The sequence below is a fragment of the Chelon labrosus genome (genome assembly GCF_963514085.1).
Source record: "Chelon labrosus genome assembly, chromosome: 8".
Lineage (NCBI taxonomy): Eukaryota > Metazoa > Chordata > Actinopteri > Mugiliformes > Mugilidae > Chelon > Chelon labrosus.
The window spans coordinates 12226936-12252192 of record NC_140358.1 but is presented as its reverse complement, the minus strand read 5'-3'; the positions used below and the strand labels follow the sequence as shown (position 1 = coordinate 12252192).

General features: G+C 42.4%; 2 protein-coding genes across 10 annotated transcripts; both read right to left on the bottom strand.

Annotated features, from left to right (window-relative positions):
* Window positions 1-1451: 1451 nt before the first annotated feature.
* Window positions 1452-20080, bottom strand: LOC311492083 (catenin delta-1-like). Of its 9 annotated transcripts, none has more exons than XM_084550227.1 (22): window positions 19460-20080; window positions 14102-14226; window positions 12314-12477; window positions 10197-10265; window positions 9977-10096; window positions 9632-9894; window positions 8950-9231; window positions 8617-8857; window positions 8301-8523; window positions 7939-8131; window positions 7707-7824; window positions 7439-7592; window positions 7210-7227; window positions 6841-6909; window positions 6275-6402; window positions 6005-6155; window positions 5632-5824; window positions 5134-5342; window positions 5013-5054; window positions 4827-4894; window positions 4529-4631; window positions 1452-3140 (listed from the first exon to the last, which is right to left on the bottom strand). In XM_084550227.1, exons 3-21 carry the CDS (start codon window positions 12470-12472, stop codon window positions 4572-4574), a joined length of 2760 nt encoding a protein of 919 aa, XP_084406353.1. In that variant the 5' UTR covers window positions 12473-12477; window positions 14102-14226; window positions 19460-20080; the 3' UTR covers window positions 1452-3140; window positions 4529-4571. The 9 variants fall into 9 exon arrangements, with proteins under 9 accessions (XP_084406353.1, XP_084406354.1, XP_084406357.1 ...); XM_084550228.1 differs by lacking the exon at window positions 19460-20080 and adding an exon at window positions 14478-18373; XM_084550231.1 differs by lacking the exon at window positions 4529-4631.
* A 348-nt stretch (window positions 20081-20428) lies between these two features.
* Window positions 20429-25077, bottom strand: LOC311491503 (uncharacterized protein). The gene is made up of 4 exons (XM_084549438.1): window positions 24589-25077; window positions 22564-22661; window positions 22392-22467; window positions 20429-22295 (listed from the first exon to the last, which is right to left on the bottom strand). Exons 1-4 carry the CDS (start codon window positions 24881-24883, stop codon window positions 21484-21486), a joined length of 1281 nt encoding a protein of 426 aa, XP_084405564.1. The 5' UTR covers window positions 24884-25077; the 3' UTR covers window positions 20429-21483.
* Window positions 25078-25257: the final 180 nt, after the last annotated feature.

Below are 25257 nucleotides of genomic sequence, written 5' to 3'. Positions count from 1 at the left end.
ATCAAATTGTTCCTAAAAGAAGGCAATAAATTGTTCTGTTTGGAGTTTATCTTCCCCACATTACAGAAAAATAATAAAAGAATAAAATGTGAAAATTCCTTGTGAAAAATACCTGACTCATTATTTACCACTTTGAGAGTGAAATCTTCAGAGAAAAGATAGCAGCAGAAAACAATCCTGAAGTTAACATTTTTTGGCAAGTAATATTAACGTTGAGCCTGCCACTGCATATAAAAGTTATTAAATGAAGAATATACTCTCTGACCAGTTCATTAGATACACTAGTGAAATGAAAGCATCATAATTTAACAGTCCTGCATTAAACCTTAGCCTCACGAAGGTTATGGTATTCAGCATTTGTTTAAAATAACAGAGAGCTCTTGATTCAACTGTGTTTTCATTTTGGAGGCTGTGGTTTCCATTAATACTGAATTGTGTTGCGTTGTACCAACACATGTCTCTATTATTAACGGCATGTTAATCAGTGAGCTAGGCTAAATAACAGAAACACTTCTGTTTAATTCAATCTAGTTTAACAACACACAAACTACATCCTCCACAATGATCATATAGTCGAATTAACACCTTTCAGACACCGTTTCAATAGAAACTGAACATTTAGTGGATTTAGTGCAGGACTGTTATATTACAATACATTTATTTTCACTAATGTTCCCAATGAACTGGAAAGTTTGTGTAAATTCCCCATGTTGCTAAAACACCATGTATATGACCCTATGAGGCACAGCCTTGCATCTTATATGTTACATTTAAAGGCTCATTTTGTGTCAAAGGCTGACACATTATAGCCTGACTAATATCACACTTTCTCACTCAGTCACACACACGTAGAGACCTCGTGATCTTTCAGCTGCTTTGCAGTCCGTCTCAGATGCACTTCAGATGTGTTGCATACTGGACACGCCAAGATACCTTCATGTCCTCACACAACCCTCGTGTGTTCCTTAGACATGTCTCAAGCCTGACGGGCAAACACATACACAATACCATTCCCTGTCAGTCTGTGGCTCCGGGTGTAAGTGGACACGAGAGCAAAGCTGGACCTGACAACACATAACGGTCTTTAGTTGCGCTGCACGTTGTGTTTAAACGTTAATCAACATGAAACAAGACAGCAGCATAGTTTGCGGTCTTATCAGGAGATTAAAGTGTTCTCATTTCAAATGGGTCTGGTGACACATGACTTCATTGACAGAAAGCCTTGAAAATTAGCACATAAGAAAGAAAAAAGCTCAAGGAAGCACGCTGATGTTTAAGAGTGAATATTAAACATAGTGTCAAATGAGAGTGTTTGCCATTTGCCTTGACAAGAGCGAGGGGATGAAATTACACAGATAGGCTGCCTCTCTTTAATTAGACGTGTTTATCTACATGACACCAAAGTCCTTCCTCGCCTCAACACGCAGCCATATCAATCACAAATTGCCAAATCTCATCTAAGAAAAGACCTTTATTTATAAAAACAACAGTATTACCAGTTACATACGTCACTGAAAAAGCAACTTCTCAGAGCCAAGGCAGGTATGAATGGTACAGCATAATTTTACATGGATAGGCAACAGTACAAATATACTATGTGTGTGAAGAGTAAAAAAAAAAAAAAAAAAAACAGAAATAACGATGATTGGTCTCTTTTGCCTTTAAAAACAACTCAACTGTAAAAGTGGGATTAAAAATAAGAACAAATTGCATAATGCTCTCAACCACCTCTCCCTCACATTCAAATCCCCAAAATAAAGTACAAACAGACACAAAGGGAAGAAAGTACAACAACAAAAAATAAAAATGGTAAAAACAATTGGATCATAGACCAAAATGTGCTTTCTGTCCAGCTCCCAATTTAAACATCAGTCTATCAATACGCCGGTTTAAACTCGAGTCTCCTCTGAGTGAAGAAGCCTCTCAAATGTAAGTGTTATAATGTACAAAATGAACTTAGATGTGCATGTATGAACGCTACAAAGCTATTTTCTTTTGGAATATCTAGCCTTAAAAAGCACATAATTATTCCAAAGAGTCCCTTGCTGCAAAAGTTGTGTCTCTAGTGCGTTTCTGAAGCCCTACGTCGACACATTTTAGTGGTATAGTAGTGTTTGTTCAAAGCTTCACATCTATGTACCAGGTTTGTCGTGTAGTCCTGGTCAGAGTCGGCTAAATCCAAATGAGAAAAGTCAAAACAAAGCAGCTGAAATTGTCAGGTTAAAGTATCAAACACAAAAAGAGGCAGTCGGTACATAAAAACTAAGAAAAAAAAATGCTTTGTCACAGGAAAAGGGGCACACAATAAAAACAGGACAGGATGTCCGATGGAATAATCAACATGTGGTTTCTTATGGGTACAAACACACAAAAACACACTCACTCCATAAGGTCCATATTCGTTTTTCCGCACTCACACACACACATGTGGCCACAGGTTTACTGTTTGACAAATATACACACACCTGCCCTTTCTTGTCTACACCTGTGCTCATCCCAACCGAGAGAAAATAACTCTAGACAGGTAAATAACTCCTATATAAACAACATTCTCAATCTACAGGGCAATCTGTCGGTGTGTCTCAAACCTCCCAACGATCCCAGTTAATTTAAATTAATGAGCCAAAACTAATGCAGCCGTCCCATTTTCTTTTTATATACAGTATATACCCTACACAGAAGTCTAAATACAAATTAGGATGCGGGTGTTGGCAGCAACATGTCGACCATAACAAAATTGACCAAAACTGTTGACAAAAGCAAGAAGAACAAAAAAAAAAAAGAATATAAAACAAGCAGGATGACAACACCAGAATTAAATGATTGTCAACAAAGGTGATTGCCTTTACAGAATAATTATAATTTATAAACGGAATACAGTTCTGCTGCTACAGTTGAATGAATTTATAAAAAAGTAGGGGTGTGTGTGTGTGTGTCTGTACGTGCGTGTGCTGCATGAAACCTTCGCCTGCAACACGGCCACTTTCTTTGGATGCCAGCCCTCATCTTTTGATCCCATTAGTGTGGTGGTAGAGAGAGAGAGAGAGGGGAGAGAGGGGAGAGAGTCTGGGTCTTCTCTCTTCAGTAGCAGTGGTAGGGCAGAGACGGCCCAGTCTGGGTGATGCATACTATCAGTTTTTCTGGAGGGACAACAGCAAAACACAGATTTAAAAAAATGAATCAAAATACAAGCACAAAAATAAAATGTGGCTAATTTATACGTCAATTAAAAAGGAAACACAAAGAGTTAATATGTGGTATAAGTATGGCACTCTGTGCACTAGTGCTGTCACAATAACTAATCTGGTTATTGTTGATAAAATGAAGCGTCAACGTTCAAGAAGAAAGATTTCTTCACACACACGTCTCTATCCCTGTATGTGCAATTCGGCCCGTTTATTGTGCTCCATTCACTTCGACTTTTACACGCAGCTACAGTCACTACATGTTTTACTACTCTTATCCAACGGTCTATTTGCCTGTGTCCAATCAAAAGTTGTAAGTGCTCGTTAAAGAGAGTTGAGATAATGTCTCAACAGCGGCCAATGTGCCAACACAAATCTTTTGCCTGATAAGCTGAGACAACATGGGGAGAAATAAAGTGACGTTATTTCATGATGCGTTGAGTACAGGAAGTGAACCTCGCATCTTTAATGTGCGACTTGTCATGCGTCTGCCTATACTCTGTGCTGCTGACACCTGCGCTGGTTGTGTTGAAATTAAAGAGACGGTAGAATTACAAGAGAGATAACAAATTTATGCTTCTGTGTATGGCTTTCTAGGGGTTTAATATCATGCCAATATTTGAAACTGCAAAAAAAGTTTAATGCTGAAAATGTAACTGTTTTTTAATCAGTTTACATTCAAGTTTTCCTAAAGCGTTTGAGATTCAAAAATTGAGTTTCAACATTAGTTCTGAATAACAGCCTCATATTGGTTCCATACCTTTCTTAACATAGCTACAACCTCAATAATTTTTGTTACACATGTATTTTCTCCCCGTCTAAATCCTAATTCTTAACTGGACATAAACAAACAATAAACGCCCGTTGCCTGTTTCTCATCCGTGAATCAAATCAGTTAAATCTGAGAACAACCACAAGAGGCTGCTCTTAAACACAAATCTCACCACATTATAACGACAGAATTAAATAATCTAGTCTGGACTGCCAGTAGCTGTTCTACTTATCTACTACTTATTATATATTGGGTAACAAAGTACTGTGACAACACTAGTGCACAAATAACAGCTAGATTAAGGATTTACATCTTTATTAACAGCATGGGGTTCAAATCTACACTAACAGATTAAATGGACCACAATGTACAAGTAGCATACTTGCAGCATACTATACCAGCATGTACACAGCACAACTCGTAAGTTTAAGCGTCAGAACAATAGACGTCTGCCTGGGTTTTAGTACAACATCCACCACAGACCAGGTTTTACTGAGGGTTTAAAGTTATAAGAGACAAAGGAACACAGCTAGTAAGAGTCCATGCAGGATTAGTGGTCAGTTGGACATACCATGCTGTTACATGCAGAGGGGGGTAGAGGAGAGGGGGGAGGGCTAACCATCGTAGGAGTCCAACAGAGGCAGGGAGCCCTTTCTGCCCCCATATACCCCTCGCTGAGAGACAATCGGAGAGAAAGAAAGAAAAAGAAAGAAGGAAGGTGGACAGGAAGAGAGCGTGAGAAAAGAAACGTGTCAGTACTGGTGAGGTTTTGAAGGTTAAAGTCAGGACATATTCACAGCTGTGCAGGGCGTTAGGGATTAGTGTCAGCAATGCTACAAGTGAGTGTGCTGGACAGAAATCTAAAGTACCGGTAAAGTGTCTGTGGTCTCATCCAGAGTGTGTCTCCTCTCTCTCTGGTCCAGTGTTGAGTAGCCTTCTGAGAGAGCATAGGAATAAATTAAAATAAAGTCACATAATCTTAATCTCGAAATAACATTTTGTACACATTATTCTTGATTAAAAAACAAACAAACAGCAAAGATAAGTGTACTAACCAGGGCCAAGGTCATTTAGTGGAATCATGTCCCTCTTCTCCCCTAAAATGAAGCACAAGAAAAATAAATGTCAAATGTAAACTCTTTCAAACCTTTAGCAAGCAATTCCTCCAAGACTCACCTCTGTCCAGTAAGGGTGTGGTGCTGTCTTCGTAGGTGCCGTTAGCTCGGGTGCTCGGGCCGTTGGTGGTGCCGGTGTTGGAGCTGAGGTTGACCATGAAGTCTGTCTTCTTCCAGCCGTCTTTCTCCAGGGTTCGACGCAGTTCCTTGTGAGCCCAGATGAGCTGCAGCACCTGGCCAGCCCCTCGCACCTCACGGTCTGAACGTTTGCTGCAGGAAAACAAAAGATATGTTCTTATATTTAATAATAATAATTTCTTGAAATGTTTCTGAATGAATCTGAAGGTCCTTTACATCAGGCCAGTTTGTTCTGATTGAGGTGATTATTTTGAGTATTAGTGGAATACTGGTGTCAGTGTAAACACAGCAACACCAAAGTTGCTTCATCCGTCATATCACAACACACACTCTTGCGCGGCTTTTTTGTAGATACAAAGTGTGAGCACCTGATGGTCAGAGAACACGCTGAAAGTTTCATTTCTAAATTCAAGACACGTACCCGTCCTTGGTGATGAGCACCAGTCTCTCAATGCCTTGTGAGACTCTGAGGGCCTTTGCTGCCTCCAAATTGTTGCCAAGCACCTCAGCGAGCGTGCTCAGTACAGACACCACCGTCTCCTCTGATAGAGTGCGCCCAGACTGACTCTGGCCTCCAGGCAGGTTGGACACGAGATGAGGCACTGCATGCACACCTGCAGTACAAACAGTGAGTCAGAATATGCTGGCGTAAAGTTTAGCCCTCAATAAAGCTCATAGACATTTGCCAAGTGCATTAATCATATCAAGATAAATTAGGTATTAGTGGCATGTCGTTAAATAATGTCAAATAATGTAAGATATAATATCAAATAATGTAAAGACAACAATCTCACCAAGCAGTTCACAGTTACGGTTGTCAATAGCGAGGTTCCTCAACGCTCCAGACATTGCCTTAACCACACGGTCATTGCCATGACCAAGGAGTTCTGCTACCATAGGAAGACCGTTCTCCCGACGCACAGTGGCCCTGATGTACCGACCATACTGGGAAAAAAAAAAAAACAGCACAGACACAGTAAGACACAGACATCGGTTTGTGCACTCAAAAAGATGAAAAATGCAGATGATTCAGATTCATATCAAATCTAAGACATGACACTTACAGTCCATCGGCCAGCACACAGGTTCTGAATGGCGCCGGCAGCAGCCTCAAGAACTGAAGGGTTCTTGGTCTCTTTGAGCAATGATGTGTAAATACGGACCACCTCTGGCTGGAACAACAGCTCATAACCTGACGTCAAACAGAAAGACACAGGTGTTAGATTGGATTTGCAGAGTTTCCCACCCGTCAACATTTCTGCCTAATGCAAATAAAACCTGTATGAAACTCATTTTTCAACTCGTATTCTGGGAATTTTAAGGCTCAATATAAAACATCTTAAATAAGCATGACTAAAGAAGACAAGTGCTAGACTAGCAGTCCTAACAGTTGATTAAAGGGCAACGGAATGTGATGTGATGTATAAGGTACCTTCGAGAAATATAGTTTAGATCACATTATGAGTTTGAAACACAAAAATACTGATACAAAACATGTACAAATATTATTCCTTAAAAAGCCTGCCTTTTGGACTAGATACCTTCATTTTACAGGAAGTGATTATGTTAACATTTACAAATAAAATGACTGCCCAGTGGTGGATAATTTGAAGAGAAAAGACAAGCAAACCTTTGGCAGGTGTTGTCCTCTTTGGAATATCAATCTGATCTCCACTTCCATAATCCCCATCTTTCTTTCCTGGAGGAAAGATAATAAGAGAAAACATTGAGGAGATAAAACAAAAGATTATCAGTGAATGATGATGGCGATGAGGGTGAGATGAGCATCCAGATATCCTCAGCCGTCTGCTTTGAAATGTCAACATGCAACCACTGGAACAAGCGTGCAATGCCATACGTGTGACATCAAGTGAACATGCCTGTTACTGCAGGTGAATTCTTCTTTTTTTTTGGATGAAGTTTAATTTTGTGTTAGTTAAAAAAAAAAAAAAAAGCAGATAATAGTTTTAAAGGGAGAACACCAAGAAGAGAATCTTACCTTTGGAAAACCACTCATCTAAACACAGCAGAGACACAGGAAGAAGTGAAGGAGGGTGGGAAGAAAGGAGGAGGAGGGAGAAGAGGAAAAAGGGGGAAACAGTGGTAGAGTGTGAAAAACAGCGACAGGTGCTTCTGCCACCAACAAGCCAACACACCAGCAACTGCCCGTTTTTCAACAGCAAATCTCACAGTGCACCCCGAAGATGTAATAGCTGTCCGACACTGACCTTTGCCCTTTCGGGAGCCAAAGCAGCCACCTTTGTTAGCTGGGGCCGGGCCCTGGTTGACGGGTAGGGCCTCTGCATAGCGTTCACAGCCAGGGACTTCACGGTGAACTTGATAGGACAGATTCCTCAGGAGGCAGACACAGTTCTCCACCAACTACAGGAAGAAGGGATCAAAAGATAAAAAAAAATTAAAACCACAGAAAACACTTGCTTAAACTACTTACAAAAAAAGAAAAGTACAGAGTACACAAATATGTAGCCGTCTTACCTTATTGTCCACATCTTTACGGTTGATCTGTGACTGGACAACGTACATGAGTGAATCCACCAGTCCTGTGCATTCTCTCAGCTTTCGCCTGGCCTCGCTGCGTTCCGAACTCACATTCCTGTTGGAGAGAGGGAGAAGTTAAACACATAATTGTATGTTTTCTTCTCAAAATAAGCCTCTCTTTCTCCTTCTTTAACATTCTCTGCTTTCCAACCATTGATCCCTTCCTTACCTAAGGCAGCCAGCAGTGTTGGTCAAGGCGGTCTCCCACTCCAGATGGCGTGGTTTGCAGCTTTCTTCTCCTCCGCTGCTCCCTCGCTCCCAGCCCGAGTGTGGAACGATCACCTCGTCAGCCAGGGCATGCAGGGCGTGGTCCACAATTTCCATCTTTACCGAATCATGGGATGAGAGGTTCCACAAGGTGCCTGGGACAATATAGTAAATACAATTACTATTACGGCAATAAGAGAAACAGTTTAGCCATCAAAGGATATGATATTATATATCATGCATTACCAAACTAAAATAATCCTTTTTGAGTGTCTGAAAATAACAAATGAACAATTAAAACAGGCATCATATGAGGCTTGATACCTGTGATGGTGTCAGTGAGGTCCTGGTCACGGGTTTTCCTCAGTAACCTGACCAGAGCAGGCACTCCGTCGCAGTTCTTGATGGCGATCTTGTTGTCTTGGTCTCGTCCGTATGAAATGTTCTTCAGCGCTCCGCAGGCCGAGTGGTGCACCTCCTTGCTGGGGTGGTCCAGCAGTGACACCAAGGATGGGATGCCCTTCAGGCGACGCACTTCTGACTTAACCTAAAAACAAAATTAACACATGAAAAACTTGTAATACAAAAAAAAATATCCCAATAAAATGCTTATATTCTGTGACTGTGAGGATTGTCACACCTTATCATTTTTGAATGTGAGATGTTGGAGGAAAGCAGCGGCGTTGGTCTTGACAGGATCCAGACGGTAGCTCAACATGGCGATCACCTCCGGTAGCTCTGGTTGTCTCCATGAAGCCGGAGGAGCTTTTCTTAATGTGCTCTCCAGTGAAGCCATGCTGCCCCTCTCCATCGTCATGGGAACACCCCAAGCATAAGGGTCAACTCCACCCATGTCCCCATCCAAAGTATCCTCACAGCTCCTGCAAGTTGCAGAAGAAGATATCGTGAGTGTGCCCCAAGTAAGAGATAAGTTGTTACGAATTAACTATAGAGCAGTGCATTTGTGTTTTACCTGAGTCTTCGTCTGTCCATGCCCCCGGGGCCTGGCCCCAAGCGTGGCATGGTGCCATAACCTCCAGGGTGCATGGGTGGGGGCCCCATGCCATAGTCATCATATCCCACACTGCGCTGGTCATCCTCCAAACCGAAGTGACCGTGGCCATAACGCATCTCCAGCGCTGAGCCCAAGGCCCTCATTCCACGGCTCACCTGGGGCTGCGCCGCATACGGGTCGAGCTGCTGACGGCTGGGAGCCCGGTAGCCAGAGTCCAGAGTTCGGTAGCCATCGACTGGCCTGAGTAAAGATGGGATAGATGAAAAGATGGAAAGTGATTAGAGTCCAGTAAACATGGTGTCATCTTCTTAACTATGAATTCTGCTGAAGTCCGTCTTAGATGTACCTGATCATCTATTTTGAATCTGAAGCATAAAAGCTGGGTATAAAAGGTGGAAGATAATCTTCTTTCAGCACAATGACTGAATCTTTTTAGTGTTAAATGTGGACAGAATATCTGTATATTTTCCTTGTCAAGCAGAGTGTTTGTGTGTAATAATGGGATAAATCTGATACACTGATCATTTTAATAAAGAAAAATGGGAAATTATTTGTTTGTACACACTGATTATAATATACTTTGTGTCAATGTATTCCTTCACCATAAAGATGTTGCCCAGAACGGTCTATGCTCCTGTACCTGTAACGATCATCCATGTGCGAGCCCCTGCTCAGACTAGTGTATGCCTCTGATGGCGGACCTCCTCGGTAGTCATCGTATCCCCCTATAGGGCCGTAGTGGTAGTTTCTGGGTACTGTAGCAGTGGGGTAGTCTCCTCCTCCGACCTGCCTATAAGGACGATCCAGGGTGGCGCTGTACACGGCCATACTGGGCACCGTCATGCCCCCATCAATGGACATCGGGTCCGTAGGCAGGACTGTGCGTGAGATTGGTTTCTTCATCTGAGGGACAGTGAGATCAGGATTTTAGACTTAAGCCATGACTGATGACGATGAAAATGAAACAAGTCTCATATCAGCCTACCCCATTATCCATCCGCCGTGTTGTTCCCTCCTCAGAAAAGACTGAGTGTACTTCCTGGGAATCGTCCTCTGGTGTGTAGCTCTCATCTAGAGCACCATGTGCTGGGTCCACCATCCTGTACTGTAGCAGAAACACCACACAGTTAAATATTTAATCACCGACGTTCACTGCAAAAACACAAGAAAAGTAATTTTTTTCATATAGACCAACACACACACACCTGTGTGCCGTTTATGTATGAGTCAGTTAGTTTCAGTCGTTCTATGTCTGCATCACCTAAACGCCCGTTCTGAGAAGAAAGAGAAAAAGTGATCAATGAAACTCATTGTGAAGATTTACAAAATATAATGTTTTTATCATGTACTTTTGGTGAAACAACATATATATAAAACTGAAGTCTGAGGCAAGGTTCCCAATAGCCAGAGCTATCTAGTTTCTAACAGTCACACAGATATTACTGCTCCTGAAGCACATTCAGTGCTGACCAAACCGTCCCTGCATGTTTATCGTGTGTGAATCACTGCCAGCCGTGTAGGAGGATATTTGGAATGCAGCCACCCAGCCACACGCCCTGCTTCCTTCTGCATAAACTCTTACATAATCAATTACTGTCACACTGTATGACATGGACGTTAAGTAGCCATGTCACTGCCGATTTGGAATTTTTTTTGCAGCAACTGTTCCACCACCCAGAACTACTATCGGTTTCAACGTTACTGAGAAAAACAAGAAGAGAGCAGTCTGTGCACTTATCACACACCGACTCCCACCTCATTAGCAAATATCATACTGCATTCAGAGTTATGTCCACAAGGAGGCAGGGCTGCTATTAAAAAGCAGTGGGAAGTGGAGTCTGTACATTTTTGACAAAAAAGAGCACACTTCTCCGAAGCCAGTTCTTCTTTTAATAATACCGCCTCGTTTACGAGCAACTCTGGCATCTATTTGGAGCAGCACTTGCAGAGAGTGTGTGTTATTAGCATTGTTAATATTGACAGTTTACACAAGGTCGTAAAAATAAATTAATGTTTTCATAGCCTTCTTCGTTCCAAGGATACAAATAGACAAAACATCAGATGTAATGTCAGCAAGCCCTCAAAGGAAGCAAAACATTTAGGAGGATTTTTCTATCGCTGTGTATGTGCATAAAATCTGAATCTTTGTGTAGAGTAAAATGACAATGGATCTTGCAAGTTTACATGTATAAATGTAAAGTTTACTGATTTGTGTGTCTTTTTTGTTAGAGACAGTAAGACAACATCGTGACTTTGTTCAACCAAATAATTTGGGAGATTTAGGAAAGGGATACCTTAATACAACTCAACCCTTCAATTACTCTACTGACACAACATTATCCAGCAAACATTTCGATATTTGATTATTATTTTATAACTGCCAACATACTGCATACTGTTAGCTCAAATATGAATGTTTTCTGGTCTTCCCAGCCCTCTGTGAGAGTCATTTGAATATCTTGGGGTTTGGATTTTTGTTGGTCGGACAAAACAATATATTTGAATGAATCAGCATGGGTTGCAGGAAATTTTGACGGGGATTTCCTGGTGTTTTACCAAGCGATCAAGAAAAGGAATGGGGAAATAGTTGCAGCTCTGAAGGGCGTTTAAAAATCTGTTATGGTTGACACATTTTGCACAAACTGTCTCAACGGAAAAAGCAAATACAAGTTCTTTTCAACTACATAACTGGATACATGCATATCCAATATACAACAGAAGAAAAAAAATACAGTGCTTAATAAACGTGCCAAATGAAAATCAAAACATAAAATCCTTCCATTAAAAAAAAAAAACTTGCTCAAGATGCAGGACTATGTGACACATGTACGACAGACACAACCATATCCCATGACATGACATGCTGGAACAGAGAAGGAAATGACTGAAATTCCACGGCAGGGGCCGACAAGGTGTACATGTCAGAGTGTATCCGGTGAGTGACAAAGAAGGCATGCCGAATGAGTGTGACCATCATCTCAGGCACGTAAACAGTAGTAGCATCGAGTGCACGCTTGAAAGTGATGCATCTGCAGATGAAAGCTGAAGAATAGATGGACTTTAAAGATACAGAGTCCGTGAAGAAAGATGTGTAATCGCGAAGCACGCAGGCATGCAGAGACACAAACTTGCCGAGCGCTGGTGGAGAGGGAGCGAGGAGAGATTGGGATGAGTGATCGATGGATGAATGTCAAAGGGAGAAAATGATGGATGGGTTCACTAGATGGATTGGATGGAGGGAATAATGATCCATGGACTGGATGTGGAAGTGGAAGATGGGGGCTGAGACACGGACATGTTCGGTTTCTCCGGGGAGTGTTACCTGTGTGTGAGGGAGGGGGCGACCCAGGGCCGAGGGGCTGGTGGCGGGAAGGCCCACTCTCCTCCTCTCCTCCTCCAGCGCCCGGGTCAGCTGTTCAAACTGCACCTCCTGCTCCCTGACCGACTCCAGCAGAGCTGCTGCGCTCTCACACTGCTCCATACACACTACATGGCCCCATGGGGAGAGAGGGGGGCGTTACAGACATCCATACAGCCTCAAAACTCTCCTGCAAGCGGAGGAGGTGTCTGACAAAAACAGACACTCTGAATAAAGTTTAGCAAGATCCAGAGAATGCCAGATTTTTGTGGCTGATTGTAAGCAGGAAGAGTTACTTCACCGGATATAATTTATCTTTTGAAAGATCTTATTTGGTAACTGAAGCCGAGATGCCTTCTTGGGAACAACCGGCACTGTAAGGATTGCACAAGAGTGGATATCTTGTTTTGGCTTCAATGAAAGCACATTAGTCACGGCTGCCACCGTCATGAAATTCAAGTTGAACATTAACTGTATACAAAAAAACAGCAACTAACGATTTAATCGTTTTTGCCAAAAGATTACTTTCTGAGCGTGTCGAAGGGCTGCACTTCATACATACATCATTACACTGTTCGTTAACGTGCACCATCTGGTACTGGTACGGGAGACACTTGACAAAACGCTTCTGCAATAACTAATTACTGTGATGGAACTGCTGCTGCAGCTGTTTTCATGATTTAGGGGGAACTGGGTGGAGTAGTGAATCAGTGAAAGATTATTTTATTTATTTATTTTTGGATTAGTGGTATTAACTCCTTTGACATCCACCTTTTGGCCGCAAAATTGGACAAACCACAAGCTACTGGGCTCTCCTTTTTCACTTGGCGTAGCAGCATAATGTGCACACAGTGGTAATGTAATGTTTGGCCTCACAACTAAATCCATGACATTAATGTTAATTAACGCTCGTTGAAATGCAGTCAGTTGAAGATAAGTAGAAGTTGAGCTCCCGAAGTTTAACGGTTGTTGGTGACCAGTCTCCTCTAAAGTGCCCTTAAACCAAAAGCAGATGAAGAAGAAGCAGCAACATGACATCCCTAAGGGAGCACCAGTCAAACCCAAACTATGTAAAATAATTTGGAAGCAGCGTTGCAGATGTGACATTTATTTAGTCTATAGTTTCTTTCGGCTTCTATTATGGACATAAACGGAAACGACCACAGTAAGGATGTATTTCCAGTTAAAACTCGCAACACACCTCCACTACACTAGATTTTTGTGCGTCTGTTCCTTGGAAGGCCTCTAATTGTTGATTCACTCATTCAAGTTTTGGCACGCGTTGCTTTCAAATGAAAGTTTAACAGTCAAAACACTCCTGGGCTGTACTCAGTGAATCGAAAACGCAGCAGAACAAACAACCCAAATGGTTCCATTAAAAGTCAGATGACACAATGTTGTACAACTGAGGCGTAACAGCAGACAGACTGTGCAGGAGTTGACCGACAGAAACGCATTGATTAGCCACAATAATGTGGAGGTACTTATTGTAATATTGTATTTGTCAACATCATATTTTCCGATGCATGCAGATCAATAAACTACAATTTCATAATGCATGCATGCGTAGAGGTGTCCTCTGGACTTTTGGTGGCCTCAAGACGGCACACTAGAAAATAATGCCACAAGCAAATACATTTATATTTCATGTATCTACAATTTTGAATAAGAAAAAAAAAAAATCTCAATGCTATCATTGGCTGTTGTAGGTTTATTTAATTCAGAAACACTCAGTTCAGAGAAAATACACACCTTCACCTGTGGGCGTGGTTTGGTAGAAGAGGTGAGAGATCACGCCAAGGTCAGAGATGGCGCTCTAGATGTTCATGTGTAGAAGGTCAACGAACCACCAAGCCCCAGAAACAAGAAGGAACGGACTGCAGGGAAAGCCAGAGGAGGGGGTGGAAAGGAGGGAATAACAAGAGAGAAGTGTTTTAGAGAAGGCACCTCCATTTGAAAAACAGCAACATAGTGAGAATACCGCACAAGTGTGTCAACAGAGTTGTGTTTGCTCTGTGAGCAGAAAAGCACAGCGAGAGACAGAGGCATACAGTAGCCCCAGCCTTCAGACACACCCTGTATTTACTCAGCACTGTGTACGGCAGCTAGCTGTGGGCAGTTCACAAACCTGCAGCAGCTCTTCCTGAGCCAGAGAACACCGAGCGTCAGCATAAAAAGAAAGGAGGATTGTAGAGATACTAACAGCTTTCAAGAACCACATGTTCCCTTATCAACTTTTGTTTTTCAACTGCAGCCTTAACGGTGTCCGTTCCTCCCAGCCCCTTTTCTCTCTCTAATCAGCCTTCATCTACCACTGGCCCAACTCCATCAGTGATCTACTCTTGTTCTTTCAACTTAGCTGCCCTTTCTCCCTCCCCCTACACCTCTTTGTTATCTGGGCACAGAAAAGAAAAGACATTGTTATATCAGAGACAAACAAGTAGAAACTCAGACCCTCTTATCTGTTGATGCAGCCTGTGTTAAAGCAACCTGCCTTCTCACCAGCTCTGGCTTGAAAGGTGAATAAAGCCATGCATTGCCACACTCAGAAACACCTGCAGAACCGGTTGGACAAGGTAGAGGAGGGGCAACCAAATGTCAGTTACTGTGTGTGTGTGTGTGTCTCTCTCTTTGTCTGTCGGGCCAACATGCACAAACACACTTTTCATAGAGTCAGGAGTCCAGGGGTTTGGGCAACAAACAGGGACCTGCATTTACTCTTCAGGCAGCAGGTGTCTGTTTGTGCAAACACAGTGCAACCAGAGAGATAAGCATGCACGTATCGAGTTAAATGAACCGATGAATGACTCATAGTTTCATCTGTATCTGGTTGTGCAAAGCCAAAAAAGAAAGACAGACAGACATAATGACGTCACCACAGACGGAATATTACGACACGGTAACTGTTATTTCAACACCTTCATTTTAGCTTTTAAACTGAAGCCTACGTCTGTTCCTGTACGCCTTTAACGCCGATGACTAACGCACACACACATATATGACTTTACTTATTTAAAAAACTTCCCAGCTTGGGAAAAAAAAAGGGGGGGGTGACATGGCTTGATGAGAAAACGAGGAGTGGCCCAAGTACATTTCCCAGGACAAAGGAATCTGTAAGAACCACAACCAGGATTTGCATGCGGGACAGGGCTGACAGGAAGACATGATGTCACATACACACACACACACACACTCACCCGGAGTCATAATCTCCTACCTGAGCAAATCACAAACTGCTGCCCTGTACCATGCATGTCTATATATGGTCAAAGACAAGACAGGCCTGATATTATCCACCAGAGACAGAGACAGACAGAGCATAAGAACTACAAACACATAAAACAAATGGACGGGCAGGCAAAAAAAAGAGGCGACTAGAGGGTAAGCATGAGGAAGAGATGAGAGGGGGTGGAGATAAGGTAAAGAGTGCTGAATACAAGATAAAAAGCTAATCTTGCATTCCTTGCATTGTCTCCTGCCAATTCAGCACAGCAGCCCACCCACTCGTCCGCTGCAAAGCGACCTTAGCATGACACTGGCTAATTATCATTCATTGTTTAATTTGCCGTTGTAGCATTTCAAGGGAAGTTCACCAGTCACCGTGACCCAAACGCAGACAAACCAACTATTTATGTAAAGCTCTCCCCGGCCAGCATCCTTCCATAATTATATGTCACATGTTAACACAGTCTCATTCCCGGCTTATCTCACGCACAGTAAATTACCGTCATTCACAAGCTATCTTATTTCACTAATGAGCACAACTGTCAATTAAATGAGATGGATTATAAACTGTGATTGATATTTCTTGGCAAGTGTAATTTTGGGAAAGTGACCGTGTACTTTGTGTGTGTGTGTGTGTGTGTGTACGGTTAAACCGCAACCAGGAGGGAATTCGCAGCTGTCGGTGCGGGAGGTTGGTGAAACAATGAGAAGTTTGTGCAACAGAGAGCAAATGTGAAAGGAGCCGGACACCAAGGAGAACATCATTGGACACATTCGAGTGAGCATGGATGTGTGTCAGGGTGTGTCGGGAGGAGGGGTACATTTAGACAGCGTTGCACTTTACATACTCATGACTCCCGTCCTCCACCCATGTCCCTCTCTCACAGCTGTTAGTTTTGGCCTTGAAAGTCAGCGGTGAGTTTTGTTGAACAATGAAAACAATCAATGCCGTCCCGTCGCTGCTCCCCTCCCCTTTCCCCTCTTTTCCACTTCCTGAGAAACAGGATGTTATGGATTCGACATCAGAGATGAGTAAAAGGTTGCAATGGCTTCTTTGGCTCACCATACCAAATTTTCCTCAACAGAGCTACTTGCACACAAACCACTAACAGCCTGTGGGACGTACACTTTGATAAACCACCAACTGATGGTTGGCTTCCTCCATTAACAGCGTTTCTCTTTTGTGCTAAAAAATCCCCCACGGTCAATATGTTGATCATACGATCACAATCCACTTCCCATTTGTGCTAATCTTGTTCTTTATCTACAGTTTTCTGTTCTGCTTTCATGACCTTTGAGAGGTAGTTCTGTGAACCTGCACAGCTGAATCACATTTTTATTTCATAAGTTACTTCTTTTAGGTTTGCTCGGTTTGTTTACTTTGATTACTACACTTTGACCACTGAATCTATTTGCTCTTGTGGGGTTTTTTTTTTCTATACGTGACAAGATTAGTTGGTCAACACGAAACTAAATGGCTACAGTCCAACCATTAAGTCACTTCATCCAAAAGGCCACAAAGTCACAGATTTGTATTTCTAAAGCGTGATTTTTATTATTATCCCTACTCCTAAATGATAATGTAAATCTTTAAACATCATGTGTACATTACATTGTGTTCCATGACAGAACATTTAAGATGCCAAGATGCCAAAAAATGTCTGTAATGACAAGAAAGGTAGTAAAAGAAAAGTCTTCATTCACTATACCGCATGGACTTTGAATGTCCAAAACCTTTCGCACAAAAACCTTATCAGCACAGCTCGTTTTTTTTTTTTTTTTTTTTTAATCGTTAGAGGCAGAGGGAACAAGAGTGAACAGAGGAAGGGTCATGTTCTGCTGTCCAAAGCATGACGGGAACAAAAGTTCAAAATGTTAAGCAGCGTGCCTCGAGGTCAGCAACATCTGATCAAACCCTGACAAATCACGAGTCACACATTTTCATCTGATAGAGCAGCCGTCAGTCAGCGTGACTCACTCGACCCCGTCAGAAGACATCTGTGACCGTATGCACATGCAGCCGACAGCACAGCCTTTGTGGACTTAATGAAACCCCGCCATCACCTTTTACACCTGCCATCAGCGGCGAGAACTCCCACTGAAACAACACACTCACTGTCAAAATTCACATCTGTTCTTGCATCTCGAGGCAACCGACGCTGTAATTTAGAGACAAAGTCGGTGTGATGCCACCGGGGCTGGTTTAAGCCGAGCATGGCTTGTAATGAGATTGAAGCTTTAGCCAAGTAATCCACTTACCTTCTAACACATACACATGTGATGCTAATATGAACGCACATACGCTGACACACAAACACACACACACACACACACGTAAGGCCCTTTGTGGATTAACCTACACACCTCAGGAGAGCAGACACAACTGCGGTCAGTGCTGGGAGCATAGATCAACAATCAAACACCGACTCAGTCAGGAAAGACTGACATATGGTGTTATTAGTAGTGGCACCTGCAGCACATCAAACACACACACACCCTGATTCCTAAAGTGCACACATATATAAACTATAAGCCAGGATAAACCTAAAGCCCACCTGGGAAGGTATAAAAAAAACACACCAGGTGATATGTGCCTGTATGAAACAACTGTTTATGAGAGTAAAGCTGGTGTACTTGTCCACACTGAGGCTGACAGTTATCCCCACCCAGACATTTTCCTAACAAAACAAGTTCACACATGACCCACCCAACTGGTTCACAGGCTTACAAACTAATAGTCTCCACCTTTGGGACAGGCGACAACAGGAGACTGCAACATACTGTATATATATATATATATATATATATATATGCACATGTCTAGTCAAACAAGAGGTTTTCAATTACCTTCAGGTGCCCGGAGGTTTCCTATTATCGATAACCGTCGAGGCGATAATATAAAATCTGCTTATCTGCACCCAGCTGATAAAACTGTCTGCTACCGACAGGATGACGCTAACTTCAGCTGCAGCACGAACTAGGTCAAACCGCAGTAAATGTTTGGGAAGCAGACTGCTTCAGTGCCGTGAACCCGCCTGACCGTCACGTTGTCATGTCAATTTAAACTCCCATCCATCGCTTCTTCTTCCTCTCTCTATCTCTCCCTCTCACACAGAGACCTTGCTGTGAACCATCTGGAGCAGCTAGCTGTTAGCATACCCCCTTAAATCAAGCGACACCCCACGTACAGTAGCGGATTCATTTGCTAGCTTTAAGATAGCAATGAGCGACGCGCATAGCTAGCACACGAAAGCACACAGGGGCTGAAAGAAAGAAGAAGGAAAAAAAAAAAAAAAACACCATCGGTATAAATTGACTCTCGCGAACAAAAGACGCATTAGAGTCAGTGAGTGTCGAGGCTGTGCTAACGCTTCTACCCTGATAAATGCCAATGTTGTAGCTCAAATAAGCCCCACTTGGCTTGAATTCACTCGCCCAGCAGCCGTATGACCTGGTTTGGCTGTCTTGCTACGTTAGCATCACAATAACCCACATAGCCGAGCGAGATCGCTGCCAACAGCCGGCTAGCGCTAGCATAGCAAACACAAGATTAGCCACAAGAGCTGGAGTTAGCGTTCAGCTTAGCGGCCTTAAAAAAGCCTATTTGGACACCGCGTTGGATTTTATCAGCTGGCATCAAATGTTTGATTCCGACTGTGTAATTAGTGCACACGTTGCAGGAAACAACAAAGCGGGACACGGCTTTAACTTTCCCGTTAGCATCGCTAGCTAGCGTTAGCCGAGGGGAGTCGTGTTGCCGTTCTGTCGATGATGTGACCACTCCTTGCCAACGCTGCAGTGCACCCACTATCTGTTGAGGGGGAAAAAAAAAATCGCAACCCATGTACATATCAAACATCTGGCAGCTTTTCCGAATTTACTCACCTGCTGTTGAAAAAGCGTGCCCCGGCTACTCCCAGACTATTCCGTGTTTTTAGTGTTTTCTGCCCTCTTTTCCCCTCCTTCCCCGGGTTCTGGGTCAAGCTCGTTAAAGACGAAGCGACATCACCGAGTTTTCTATCAAAGAGAGGGCGGGCTCAGCCAGCGAGCTTTTACCGTAATCACGGCGCGCAGAGAATTCCTCTTGTCACACAGGTGTCTGCCACAGGTTTAAAGACGCTCGGTAGTCTTCCAGCGTTTAAGAAGCCGTCCCACTCAGATGAAGCAATGGCTAACATGAGTCTATAATTACAAAAAAAGGAAGTATGGGATTTAAATTCTGTTGCAGAGGTGGAATAAATACGCTACCTCCCACCGACTCCTATCTCCTCCCACTTGTTTCCGTCTCCCTCACGTATACACACACACTGATGTCATTTCATTGATTGCCCAAGAACAATAGTCTGAGAGGAAGCAGCGTTTCGTCGGGAGGCACAACAAAATTCAACACTAACTCGACAGTATACTACTGAAAGATAAAGCCACCACCATGTGCCTGATCAGATCTGGTAAACAGAGCCACTCTGTATGGATCATGCCTGGCCACAAATATTTAGGGATCAGCCTACTGCATGACTGTATATTTTATTTAAAGCACAATTTAGGCTTCAAAATCAGTGTCTTATTCTAATTCATAATTCTGATTTGACAGTGTTACTTCGGCCACTTTGTGTGGTTTAAAATATGTATGACTTTCTAGATGTCTGGGTGAAATCGGAGCTAAACAAGCACAAAGTTGATGAACAGTACTCCAGCGTGGGCAGGATGGAAAAAGGAACAATGCAAGGAATTTCCCCCCAATTTCCTTGAGAGTCCCCCCCCCTCCCCTGCAGTGACTCAAGTACACAAGATACACTGGGAACAAAACAACACTGCACTCTAGAGGAGCAAAATAAGACGTGTCAGGCATCGACGTGTGTTTTTAAAAAAATCTATATTTATTCATAACTGCATATCCAGATTACAAATCCACAGACAGAATCCACACTATTGATTATTGCCCTGTCTGAAGCTATCTGGGACGTACGAAAAAAACAAAACAGGAGAGCTGCAACAGAGACAACAGTAGAGGTAGTTGGTTTTTAAATCAAATGTACACCAAAAAAGTTAAAATTAAGGAGGCAGAAATGGCCATTGTTCACACGTTATGCAGTATACGGATAACAATCTGCACTCATTGTAATGTTCAGACTAATAAAAACTCACGTCTGAAACTGTTTAAGTAAAACTGGTCAATGGAAATGTTAAAAACACATTTATGTCTGCACAGGAGTTGGGTAATATGAAAATATATACTCAAATAAAACAGAAGTTGAATAAATAGCGATATATATATTAAGAAGTCTTGGGCCACTGAGGGCAAATAAATGACTTAGACTGCTTCATGATATTTCACTGACATCAATGAAATACAGTTTAAAACTGTAGGTGTTAAATTCATTGTAAAAGCCAAGAAAGAAATGTACAAAATCACAACATGTAATGACATCCCGTAATGTTACACTCCACAAGATTTAATCCATATCTCCCTCCAAGTGCGTTATGTTTCTTTTTCATTTCCATGCCACTCTTATTTTAATATCTGACTCCCATCCAGATGGGATCATGACACAGGTCTCCTCCTGTAACAAATAACACTTTGGGTGCTGCAACACAGTTGGAAAATGCAGAGTTGTTCATTGTCAAAATAATAAGCAAGTTCTATGAGTCTTAAAACGATGCACTCAAGTTTATGTGAGGCATCCAGCTTTTTCAGTTTTGCACATCAGCTGAAGAGTAAATATAAAAAAAGGCCTTGTATATATGAAGGTGGTTTTCCTATTGCTGGTTGTCCTAGAATTAAAACGGAAGCAAGTCCCTTCATCATGTTGCGCTTTCTTGTCTTCAGTCATTTTACTGGGAAGTTGTCAAGATATACACTTGTCAAGTAACATGCTGGAAAACCTGTGAAATCTTTCGGTCAGTCATGGTCAGAGTGTCCCGTTAGTGTGTGTGATCATGTGCCGGCGCAGGTTGCTGGGGTTGTTGAAGCTGGCGGTGCACTGATTGCAGGTGTACGGCTTCTCTCCGGAGTGAGTCCTCAGGTGGATCTTCAGGCTGCCGTTCTGCGTGAAGCGCTTTCCACACTGCGGACAAGCGTACGGCTTCTCCCCCGTGTGAATGCGCATGTGGATGCTCAGCGTGGTCTTGTTGACGAAGGATTTGCAGCACAAGGAGCAAGTGACCGGCGACTCCCCGGTGTGACTTGCGCGGTGTACGATCAGGTCTTCGCGGTTCAGGAAGCGCTTGCCACAGAAGCTGCAGTCCAGGGACTTGTTGACACTGTGGGGGAAGACGTTCTGCTGCTGGGGGAACTGGCTGACGTGGCTGGGGTGTCCCATCTGACCGTCACCTCCTACTATTGGTGATTTTAACACAGGATTTAATGCTGTTGAAGCCATTTGAGTGGGATGATTTCTTTCAAGTGAGTTGTTTCTCGCCAGTCCAACACCATTATCCTGCATCGCTCTCATCTGTGCTCTGTCATTCGCACCAGTGGTGAAGTTCAGGAGACTGTCATGCGTCACGTTGTGATCCGACAGAGAGCTAAAAGCCTGGAGTTCAGAAGCAGAGAAGAGGGTGTCGCTCTCCTCCTGCAGAGGCCCTTCTCCTCGGCCGTGAACGCTCACGATTCTTAGCTCCTCATTATTACCTGTCGAGCAGGAGGAAGCAGCTGGCTCTAAACTCTGGGTCCCTGTGGCAACACCACCCTGCATACTGTGGTTTCCAAAGTTATCCTTATCTGAAAAGACAAACATACACGTATACAACAACAGCTTCTGAAGTAATAAGCATTTTGGAATCAAAAAATGTACTGGCTATCAAAAAGCCTTCTCACCAACATCCGGCCCACATCCTCCAATATCGTCTTCATCTTTGATCAGAATGACATCTGGACTCTCCACATCTGCACACTAACAGAAGAACAGATAAGTATGAGCAGAGAAACAAACATTTTAGTAGATATCGTTATGTACTCTATGTATGTATGTATGTATGTATTTATTTACCTGCCCTTGAGTGGCAGAGGAGGAGTTGTTTTCTGACTGCAGAGTGATAGATGAAGTTTCCACAACGGCCTTTTGAGCCACTGGTGGCTTAGACAGGACTGAAGGAGACATGTAAAAGACATAGTTTTAGTAGTCAGACCCACGATTGGTGTAGAGATGGATGAGCAGCAGGGGTGTATGTGTGAAGAGGATTGTTGTATTACTGATCTAAAATACAGAACTGTGATTAAATGAACATAAATGTGATGGCAGAGAGCTCAACAAGCTGCAACTGAAGAAAACACGTACAAATAAACAAAAAACAAGCAAATTAAGAAAACGTCGTCCTCAATTTTCCTCAACACCTGCGCTCCAAATACTCAGCACAACCGAAAGTGAATACTCACAACACCAGCAAATACAAAGAAAGAAACGCAAATGTTTCCAAGGGAGCCTAAAAGAGTTGAACCTGGATGAGACACGCTTGTTGTTCAAAGCTTGATGTTTGCTAATCATCACTGGTGTTGTAAATAAGCTGAAATGTAACTAAAATGTCATTTCTATTACTATTATAACATCCGAAATCACATATTTTTACTTATTAATAACTTGCCAATTCAAATAACCTGACAACATATACAATTAATTTGCAGACTGACTATTTAACAATATAATCTTTTTAATCACTGGAAGCATTTCCTTTGTCATTTGCGCTGGACTACTTGCTGCTAGTGTTGCATTTGTATTGTGCTTCTGTATCTGGCGGTGAGTATTTGCAGCGCATGTGTCGTGAATCTGACATGACATTTTCTTTATTTGCTTGCCTTTGGCCTATTTGCATGCATTTTCCTAAGTTGCATTGTGCTGAGCTCGCTCAGCCACCATACGTAAAGACCTTCTGTTCAGACAATGGAGGAAGTTTTTTTAGCATTGCATTTGCATTGATGGTTTTGGTTGGACCAATAGCAGTAGCCATGTTATGAATGAAGAATACATTTGCTGTACCTGGCAAGTGAGTGTAAAAGGGAAAATTATTATATTAAATTATATTAATATGTGATACTCTATGACATAAGCATGTGTGGAGGAAAAACAATGATTTGAAGTGTCAATTGAATTAACAACATATCAATGAGGTTTAATCACGTAACCAAACTGTAGTTGGATAAAGGGAAAAAAAGGGCACCGCCGTATGAGCGATAGATGACTCACATGAAGCTGCACGCACAGAAAGCACCTAGTACAGGTACAGGCAGCACACAGAAGACAGGACTGAGTCTTATCAAACCATATATATGAGTAACGCTAACTCAGCGGATGGAAATATGAATAATGCTAACTCAGCAGATAAGGGAAAGAAAGGACTCTGGTCAGATCATGCATGGATGTATGGTACTGCTAGGTGTTTTTTTTTTTTTTTTTGTTTTGTTTTTTAAAAAAGCCACCAGGAAGATGAGGCCTTATATGGTATGAAAAGACACAGGTATTTCCAAGAAAGAACAATGATACGTTTTTTGGAAATGTTAATGAAGCACAAAGGTATGAAAACAGGTGTAGATTCCTGCCTGACTCATCTCACTGTAGGGAACGAAAGATATATTTAACAAAAGTATTTTTAGTCGAAACTAAAACAGAGACTTTTAAGTTCAAAGCTGAAATGTTATAATTCAATTTCATAAAAAAAATTGACTTTAAGTGATTTTATTTATATTACGGATTAACATGTAACAGCATAAAATAAAGTTATGTTGAGTTTGATTTCTTTTTACACTGGTCACAGTTAAATTAAAGATGTCCTGAGGCGAGTGACGTCATACTTGATAAACTTATCGATCACCTGGAGTGAATCTGTGACGTTGCGCCACGTGACAGCAGCTGTAATTGATGAGCAGATGTTCAGCTCGTACGGAACTCATTAAAACCGCGGTTGCAGAAAAATTTGAAATAATAATTTAAAAAAAAGCAACTGGTTTGGATTAGATCAAAGTACTTAACTTAATTTAACTGACCTGCAGGAGGGAAGAATTGTTTTTAAAGTGTCGTTACCTTGTGCTCTGGGTCGTGGTTTGGTAATATTTGCTCTGATGGGGGAAAAGCGGCTGGCCGGTCGGTTTGTCCTGGTCTGGAGCCGGAGGGAGAACAGCTCGCTCCTCATCACCTTCATCCTCATCCTCAGGGCTTCGTTTTCCTTCAGGCTCTGGGTTAGATGCAGGCGGATAGACGCCGAGCTCTCTGAGAACAGCTGAGTGATTTCCGACACCGCCGCTTTCACCAGCACGTCCATGATGGACAAAAGCTGTGACTCCAGATTCAGGCTGCTCGGAGGCATGTTTGTGGACATGCTTCACTTTGCTGAGGCCGAGATTTGTGTTGGCGAAAAAGAGCAACACAGTCGGTGTGTTAGCTTACAAAAGAGACAACACAATGGCCTTCCTGGTAGCATGACGCCGATTACCGTAATTCGTCGAAAGCGGAGGAAGTCTGGTTTTGGGTGATGTCTTCCTGGTTCACGGCTTCTCTGTCAGGAGGTCAGTGTTGATGTTTGATCAACAGTTTCTCATGTGAATCTTTATGTATTTTTTTATTTTTTATTTTTTTCTGAATCTGTTGCAAATGTTTGGTATTTAATTAATCAACTACTTTTTTGTTTGTTCATGTGTTATTCTCCGTGGTGCAGGATGTATCAGAAAAAACGGATATTAAAAATAATACCCC